Source organism: Haliotis rufescens, unplaced genomic scaffold, assembly GCF_023055435.1.
Source record: "Haliotis rufescens isolate VD_foot unplaced genomic scaffold, xgHalRufe1.0.p SCAF_19, whole genome shotgun sequence".
NCBI lineage: Eukaryota > Metazoa > Mollusca > Gastropoda > Lepetellida > Haliotidae > Haliotis > Haliotis rufescens.
This window is the reverse complement of record NW_025963879.1, coordinates 20665223-20674838: the sequence shown is the minus strand read 5'-3', so window position 1 is coordinate 20674838 and position 9616 is coordinate 20665223. Positions and strand designations below refer to the sequence as shown.

The 9616-nt window shown below is 40.4% G+C and overlaps 1 protein-coding gene across 1 annotated transcript; it reads right to left on the bottom strand.

The window, feature by feature from the left end:
* Positions 1 to 4745: 4745 nt before the first annotated feature.
* Positions 4746 to 9327, bottom strand: LOC124112831. Its single transcript, XM_046472992.2, has 3 exons — positions 8968 to 9327; positions 6939 to 7183; positions 4746 to 5337 (listed from the first exon to the last, which is right to left on the bottom strand). The coding sequence occupies exons 1-3, from the start codon at positions 9100 to 9102 to the stop codon at positions 5142 to 5144; spliced, it is 576 nt and encodes a 191-aa protein (XP_046328948.2). The 5' UTR covers positions 9103 to 9327; the 3' UTR covers positions 4746 to 5141.
* Positions 9328 to 9616: the final 289 nt, after the last annotated feature.

The following is a 9616-nucleotide window of genomic DNA, read 5'->3' as shown; positions in this document are numbered from 1 at the left end:
AGGTAGGTAACTCCCATTTACGCACCAATGCGCCGACCATTAAAAAATCATTCACTGAACCGTTTCTTCATGGGCGTGTTGCCGCTGGTCATTCGCATGAGGACACACAGTCGAGGCTGTATAGATATTTCTGAGCTTATGATATGACACTTTTGATATTTTTGTACATTGTTGGATTAATTAACTTACTGGAAAACTTGCTTCAATTCGATGCTTAAAATGAGAGAAAAAGAAATCGGTAAAACAAGAGAACACAGCGCTTAGTACAAGTTACTAACAATTTCGCTGTTTATATTTGCGTGTTGATATCGGATGACCCGATCCTCTTTGGTTCGAATCCCAAGGTAACTCCGATTATGTTCCTTGGTTTACCATGCCCCGCTCGCCGGTTTCACCAAAGTGGTGAACGTTTATAAACAAGGCCCGCATGGTCTCTGTTTACCCCCACAAAAAACCGTGACATTAATGCTACTCAATGCGACGCTGAACCTAACTGTTTGTTTGTTGTATAACGCAGAACTCAGCAATATTGCAGCTTTATGACAGCGGTCTGTAAATAATCGAGCCTGGACCAGACAATCCAGTGATTGACATCATGAGCATCGATCCACGCAACCAAGTCAGCGAGCCTGACCACCCGATCCCGTAAGTGTCTTACGACAAGCACTGTCGCCTTTTATGGCATGCATGGGTTGCTGAAGACCTATTCTACCCCGGTTCTTCACGGGTATTAAACCTAACTGACTTCACAAGCATAATGAGAACCACGTATCGTCTTATTTGATCAATGAATTTAATTAACCGCGTACGATATACTGTAATATAGTTTATTGCAAGTTGACGATTAAAAAAACATACAAATGCGAGATATAGTCACAACGTTGGCAACATGTCAGATGATATGTGGGTAAACGAAACAAATCCTCTCCTTTTCAAAGAAAGGACAATATGTAGTTTGACGTCAACACACATCAACCAACGTAAAATACTCAAATATCAAGTTCTTGTTTGTTGTTTAACGCCACACTCAGCAATATGATCATGGTCTGTAAATAATCAAGTCTAGAATCCCGACAATATTGTTATTAACAACAAGAGCATTGATTTACGCAATTGTAATACGACATGCATCAACCAAGTCAGCTAGCCTGACCACCAAATCCCGTTAGTCGCCTCTTACGACAAGCATATGTTCGCCTTTTAGACAAGCATGGGTTGCTTCAAATTACAAGTGGCCATGCCGCTGTTTGTTCCTTTTGTAAATCACCAGAGAACGTGATAGAATATAAAATAATCCACGTTGACGCCAGTGCGTAGTTAATTAGATGCTCTTGGTTAATTGCCGCTTGAGGTACCGGGACTTCACGTTTAAGCCCCCTCGTTGTTAAGCCCCTGGGCTTAAAATGTTAAAATAAAATGCTTTTAAGCCCATGAGATTTAATTAAATTCAAAATTGATTTGTCTCCCATTCCGGATATTTAACTTGTGCTGTAGCACGCCTCTTTATGGCAAACTAACATATTGCACTTAATTGAGCACCGTTAAAGATTTCCACATTTACAAGATGCATTGGGCCCTTAAAACAGGTCATATGCGTTTAAAATGTCATACTATATGACACGCATAACTGCGATATTGGCTTGTTGTTACATTTTTGACAGGTGCCATACATGCCATGACGTGCACATGCATGCACTGCTAATTATGACATAAAACATCCACTCGCCCACTCAACTCATCTTCCCGAGGCATTGGAGAGTTAACTGACTTTAAAAGTCCAGTTTCCACCCTTCCCGAACTAGGCTGGAATAACTGGGCTCGATCGTAGCGCCACCTGTGGCTATTGCCAGCTATGTCCCTTCTGAGCCCCTCCTATGGACCAATCAGATTCCACCTCTCGTATCATTTGCGTTTGCTACACACAAGATGGTGGCGCCCAGTCAGGACGATCTGATCGATAATCAAGATCTATATTGTGATAAAACGGGTCTTACATCGCGAATTGCATCAAATCACGCGAGCACCTTGATTAAAAACATAAAAAGATTTGGAAAATATCTGCTGACAACGAGTTGGTGGTGCACATGCTTTTCAAATCCTGCAATCGACGGAAATCTGCACGACGGTTTACGAACCGGATTTCGATTTCGGTGCGCGATTTTGATTGGACTATGCAAGGACTCGTTAGTCCAGCCAAAATGTAACTCCATAATACAAGCCTAGTTCGACAAGGGTGGAAACTGTACTTTTATAGTCAGTTAATTCCCTTGCCTCGGGAAGATGACTCAACTGTGCATGTACTTCAAGCTGTTAATTGCGTGTATAAACATTCAGTCAGCCATCATGTTATTTCAAAAATGAATATACATTTTTAAATAACTGCATGCATACCACATACCGCTTATTACAGTCAGCAGCATCCCGGCTATACTGAACAAAAAAAGTTAGGGATCACGAAGATTTGCGGGGATAATTTTTTGTAGCGAAGCTTGAGCACATAATTTCATAATATATTCATGATCCCTAACTGTTTTGTTCAGTATATATTATAATGGACTTTACATTTACATCCGTTACAGTATACAAGACAAAATGAAACAAGTATCATTTCTAAACTTGGCTGAACATGCCCTTGTCTGATGTTTTGCGCAACAATCACTTAGGGCGGCCTGTAAACCGTCCCGGTCAGGCAAACAGGTGGCTGAAGGCATGAGCAACGGACCACTCCCTCGGGACACGATGACACGTAAATCGCCCATTGGTGACCAACTCATGTTATTCCGGGACTTGCCGAATAGCGACTCGTGGCCCGATTATTAAATCCGGAATTAAGTGTAACATGTGAATTTGGGACTATAGTTACAGACTTCATTGAAAATCACACTTGTGAAAACTGCGAACACTTCCCATTTACTGACTAGTTGTTGTCAAGTGTTATCACAGATACAGAGATTACTGATGCTATCACAGGCTTAAAACAAGGCAAAAGTCCAGGCGAAGATGGTATTCCTAACTCCTTCTATAAACTGTCACAGCCATATTTTACACCGTACTTGAACATTTTATTCAATAAGATATTTGATACAGGAATATTTCTGATAATTGGAATATAGGCATGATTATCCCGTTATATAAATCTGGAAATACGAAGGACACATCAAATTATAGGGGAATATCCCTTTTGAATACAACTGGCAAACTATTTACTACAATACTAGAGAATAGGCTAAGATTATAGATGGAAATAAACAACTTGATATCTGAAGCGCAAGCCGGGTTCAGACAAGAATATTCAACTACGGACAACATTTTTACTCTGCAATCTCTTGTTACTAAATATCTCTCTAAACCAAAAGGAGGATTTTATACTGCCTTCATAGACTTTAAAAAGGCCTTTGACTATGTCGACAGAAAAAAACTACTATATGCCCTACTCCAGAAAGGCTGTCATGGTAAAATGTATGTTATTCTTAAAGGTATGCTTAGCTATGTGAAAGCATGTGTTAAAGTAGATTCAGTTTCATATTATAAATATCTGGGGGTAATATTTTCTTCTAGACTGATTTGGACGAAATCATGTGAGAACCTGGCAGCTCAGGCTGTTAAGGCATGCATCCGTGTTTATAAATTATTCCAAAAAAATTCATTCTTATCATTCTCCACAGCTTGTAAAATATTTGATTGTAAAATAAGTCCTATACTTTTATATGGTGCAGAAATTTGGGGACTAAGGTATTTTGCATGTATAGAGAAAGTTCAAACTTCATATTTTAAATATTTTCTTGGTGTAGGTAAATATGCCTCAAACACAGCTATCTTAGGGGAAACTGGCCGCCACTATATGTTTGTCCAGAGTCAGATCAGAGCTATAAAATATTGGCTAAAATTATTGCACATGGGATCAAATAGATATCCTGTACAATGTTATTACTTCCTTAAAAAGCTAGATGAGAAAAGTAAGCACAGTTGGGTGACAGATCTTAAAAATTGTTTATATGTTAATGGTTTTTCATATGTCTGGGACTACCAAAATGTTGGTGATGTAAATATTTTTTTGTATCAATTTCAGGAAAGACTAAAAGATGTTGCATTTCAAAATTGGTTTGCAAAATTGTCTGCTTCCAAATATTTATCTCATTATTCAAATGTTAAATCTTTGCTGAATGTAGAAAAATATATTGATTCTTTGCAGGATAAATCTCTGAGAAGAACCTTTTGTAAATTTAGGATTAGCTTACATAATTTTAATGTTCAGTTACTACGTAAAAAACCCTCATATAATGAAAATAGTGTATGTAGATATTGTAACAAGGGTTGTGTTGAAAATGAAGACCATGTCTTTTTCACTTGTGATTATTACCAGACTTTACGGAAACATTATATTACTCAACTACAGGATATGTATGACGGTTATCTGTCACTTCCAAATATTCTTAACTGCAAAAATGTCAGTGTAATAAAACTGACTTCTGTATACCTGTATAAGATATTTAAATCTAGAAAAACGTGACTAAAGTTATATTGTACTGACATTGTAATATAGGCCATATGGCCCACATTACCGAATAAATCTGTCTGTCTTGACTCGTGGCCCTTTTGCGACTGGGTTCCGTCTAAGCGCAAACGGCCATAGTTACAAGAACTGTCAACTCGTTGCGTAATGATTGACGAATAACACCCCCCCCCCCCCAACCCCATAAAGGGGTGATAAATAAAGGAGTGATGCTTGATTATTTCCCCGGGGTATAGTATTCATATTACAAGACAGAGCATCACACTGGTCGTCAACACAACACAAATTAAACCATCGCCGAACAACATGAGTTTAAGGGGAGGCTGGGTTGAGGATAACTTGAACCCACATTCAATATTCTCGTAAATGTACCCATGCCGGATTCCGCTTCTCGCGAGTTCGAATTAGATCCGCCATGTTCAGGACCCATGGCCAAGCAGCACCATACAGGTGCATTCGTCACCACTCGCCCCTTTCCGTAACCTGCAAGAAGACTCGGCTTGTCCCGGAATAACACTAGTTGGTCACGAATGCATACCCGTGCTCACGAGTTTCATCAAACTGTCTTCGACCTGTGATACCTCGGGTTTTCCACGTGTGCTTTAAAGTACTGTTCGCGGTGTTAAAGTCACTCGCTATCTTCTAGTGATCCAGGGAGGGTCAGCTCATTCCGGGCGAGAAATCTCCTCAGCCATGACTTAGAAGCCTTGAAGTTGCCGCCCACGACCTGCCTGGCGTATTCCTGGAGCTGATTCCCTGAGAGGGGGAGCTCCAGATCCCTCCGCTCCCAAACATACACTACTATCTTGTCTTCGGTGTGCTTCCTGGAAGAGAGGTACGTATAAGTTACAACACGTGTGATTATTGATTGACGCCATATTCAGCTACATGGCGGTGGTCTGAAAATGATCGAGTATGAACCAGACAATCAAGTGATTGACATCATGTGCATCTATCTACGCTGTTGGGATACAATGACATGAATCAACCAAGTCAGCGAGCCTGACCACCCGATCCTGTCAACGCCTCTTACGACAAGGGTTTGTATAGTCTCTCTTACAGACCCTGTGACAAATATATCAAATATAGCCCATGCAAGTCTATAATGTTTGGCAAGTCTAGATTACTGCAGTATCCCTGGGCTCCTTTTCATTATATTTTTCTTAAGATAGATAAAACTCTTTTTTTCTGTACGATATGTTCATTTCACAATTTCATTAAACAACAGCGAGAACTAACATCTGATTTAATGAGATTGATTCATTTTAGAGACTAGATGTTGGTCGCGTTTGTTGTCTGATAGATATTCCTGTATCATGACTGTAAAATATACATATATATCCATATATGTATACATGAACACTAAACCAATGTAGATTAAAAAGGTAAGTCTAGTCTCGGCATCAGGAAAAAAGTAATGGGTTGCTGAAGAACAATTCTAACCGGATCTTCACGGGTTATATAACACTCTGAAGTATATGTAAGATAAAACACGTATGAAGTTTGTGGGAATCGCAAGGCTACCTCATTTCATTTATCCACTGATTCCATCCTCGACTGTCCAGGGAATTATATCTCCTTTCTATTATGATTTTTACCCTGGACCCTTTCGCCACCGCGTCGGCATGACCATCTCCTCTAGATCTCTTATCACTAATCTAGCATAAAAATTCTCTCTCGTTCGTGAGTTTGAAATCACCAACCGATCAAAACGATTGGTCAAGTTGGTAAACGTCAGGCAAGTTACTGCTTATGGAAATCATTTCAGCCACACTTTGATTTGAAACCCAGGCATCATTCACTTGCCTTTATTTCTTTGTTATACAATAAAAACGATTGTTTCTTCACAAACGTGAATCCGGGGTAGAATAGGTATTCAGCAACCAATGCTTTGCGTAAATGGCGAATATGCTTGGCGTAAATGGCGAATATATGCGAAATATATCAGGCCCGCTGACTTGGTTGATGCATGTCATCGTATACAAATAGCTTGGAGGGGGGCAGGGGTGGCCCAGTTGTCTAAGGCGCTGCGATTCGCTGTGCAGAGTTGCGTCCATTGGCACGCCAAAAATCTATGATTGTGGGTTCGAATCCCGGTTATGTTTTAAGGTTTGTCAGCACCATACCCGTGCTCGTGGGTTTCACCGAAGTGGTAAACGTCTGAGACCTGCGTCACGTCGGGCTTTCCTCCCACATTAATCTGACACGCCGTGATATCACTGGAATACTGTTAAAAGCGGCGTTAAATCAAACCCACTCACCAATAGCCTGGATCGATGCTCATGTCAATCACTGAATTGTCTGGTCCAGACTCGATTATTTACATACCGCCGTCATATAGCTGGAATATTGCTGAGTGCGGCGATAAACAACAAACAAACAAACAAACAAACAAACAAACACAAACTTGAATTAACATAATTACCCGTAAACCCTGCCTGACCCAACTGTGCGCTCTGGTTTGTGTGTGGAGGAGGGGCTCTGGTGTAGGGTGGTTTTGGCAGGACTCTTTTGTTCCTCCGTCAACGCCAGTGTCTCCATCTTCCCAGCATGGCTGTGGCGACGATACTTCTTCCTCTTGTGTGTAGACACTGTCTGTGGCGTTGTCGAGTTGTCCTCGAGAATCGGCGGCGGATCAGAGGTTGTCACTGCGATGACGCCGAAATCTTTCTGCCATGTTACAAATTAGCCTATTGTGTTCATGTATGTGTACTCCAGTGCAACATGAAGAAAGTATATTTATGTTGAAGGATCTTGTCATGAAATATAACTTTCCAGACATTCCAGAGATCAACACTCACTGCCGAGCTGGACACATTTTAAGGCAGTATCATATATTAGTATAAACAAACAAATCTAGTGTCTAGCCGGTATGAGGAGAATAAAGTTTGCATTACAAATATACATTGTATTTAAGTCTCTTCAAAATCTACAATCTGGTCAAAATAGACCTGCTGTCTAATGTTTGTTTGTCAGCGAGCCTGTTCACTGATTGGTTGTCAACAACATGTCTAAGCGGTGTTGTAATTGCGGCAGGTGCTTAGAGATTCCATGATTTTTACATACTTTCTGCGATTTTTAAAAGGAAGATGAAGATGGCCCTTAATTCTCCCTCTGGGATTATTTATAAAAAAATAAATCAAATAATCTTGAAATATGAAATATGAAATTATCAGACATGTCCATGACATGACATAAGCAAGAACAAAAGTATGTCTCAGATGTGTTTAACATTTTAGTCTTCACAACAACATATGATTCGTTACTTGCGGACAGGGCCCATTTTCCCACATTTTGTTTTCGTCAACACAATCACCCAAGAATTTTGTTTAACCCCTCTTATGGGCAGACCATCACTCTCACTCGCTCATTCAACCCCCAAATAACCCCATGAAGAACTGGCGATATTCTCCATTGTTTACACAGATCAGAGACCATAAAATAGATGGTCTCCGCACAGATGTTTGTCTGTTTGTTTGTTGTTTAACGCCACACTCAGCAATATTACAGCAATATGACAGCGGTCAGTAAGTAATCAAGTCTGGACCTGACAATCCAGTGATTGACGTCATGAGCACCGACCCACGCAATTGGGATTGATGACATGTATCAACCAAGTAAGCGAACCTGACCACCCGATCCCGTTAGTCGCCTCTTAGTAAGTCTTACGACAAGCATGGGTTGCTGAAGACCTATTCTACCCCGGATCTTCACGGGTCGCACAGATGTGATAGATTATCTAATACCCCGTTCACATGCACAACATTTACTAACGTAAGTAATTTTACATATGTGTAACTATACATACGTACGTATATGTATATGTACTCTGCGTTCACATGAAAAGCATCTTAGGTGTGTAAATAAAGTATGTAAATTGTGTAAGGCACACATATTCGTCAGTCTGTTCACGACTTTCAACACAAAACAGATTGTTTTCCAATCAAAGTTAAATGAGAACAGAGTTACTTCACCGAACGTTTCCGCGTGAAGCAACGTGTCTGATTTAATTTGTACACAAAGTTTTAACCAAAAGAAACCAAAAGATAACACCGTCCGCTCTATTCTGTACATATGCATACAAGTTGGCAACTGTTGACAATTTGTTTGGTGTTGGCTAAAGAACAGATATTAACCAGATCATCCTCTTACGTTGACATAAACGTTCACATTACAACATATTTGCACCTGCTCCAGACACGATGCAAATTTGCTCCTGGTGTAAATATACACACATGAGTAAACGCGTTCACATGTTGTACTCATGTATGTATATTTGCACATGCAAATATACACACAAATGTATAGAGGTACATGTGAACGGGGTATTCGTGTTATACTCTGCAATGAATAATGGAAATATGCAAGAATACATTTTTTACTGCTTTGAACGGCGTTATTTTACTTGCACTTGCCGTTAAGGACGACAATATTTCCATCTTATAAAACATTACCTCTACTTCAATAGCTGTTTCGGAGAGGGCTCTTTTTCTGCCAGACCGGCGTTTGGTTTTAGCAGTGTAGGATCCAAGCTGCTTCGCTTGAGGAGTCACCTCAACACGCTGAGCGGGGGTCAAGAGCGCTTCCATGTCATGAACATGCAGTTTCAAACGTGTGTGTTTTTTAGGGGGAGTATACTGTATGTATAGGATAGACCACTCGGATCCAAGGTTTACTGTTGAATTCGTCAGTTAAACCTCGAGGGGAGGATTAAACGAATCGGGCCTGAGTGGTCTATCCTGTTTCAACCAAGGTCTGCGTTCATTCAAAAGCCCAAGCAACTCACGTGTTTAAGCAACCTTGTTTTGATAATAATGTATAAAAAGATTGCCAAGAACTGTCGGACACGTGTGATCACACCTGCATGGTGCACGTGAAACACGTTCCATGTGCACTTCGCACGAGAATCTCGCGCTTATCGATCACCTAAATATTACTTGCCCATGCTCATGGGCCGATTATGAGCGAACTTAGCCCTGATCGAGAAGGGAGTCACTTAAGTAAGAGCTACCAAACGTAGTTCAGTGTATAGAATAACATATTAGGAAAATATGTCCTTGCTCTTTCCACATGATGTCTTCCATGTTGTGACAGAAGACAACA

Bases quoted from the DNA above. Each gene is read 5' to 3' on its own strand.
- LOC124112831 (XM_046472992.2), bottom strand. From the start codon at position 9,102: ATGGAAGCGCTCTTGACCCCCGCTCAGCGTGTTGAGGTGACTCCTCAA. The intron at 7,184-8,967 runs GTAATGTTTTAT...GTAACATGGCAG, and splicing joins AAACAGCTATTGAAGTAGAG to AAAGATTTCGGCGTCATCGC. The intron at 5,338-6,938 runs GTAATTATGTTA...CCTCTCTTCCAG, and splicing joins GGGTCAGGCAGGGTTTACGG to GAAGCACACCGAAGACAAGA.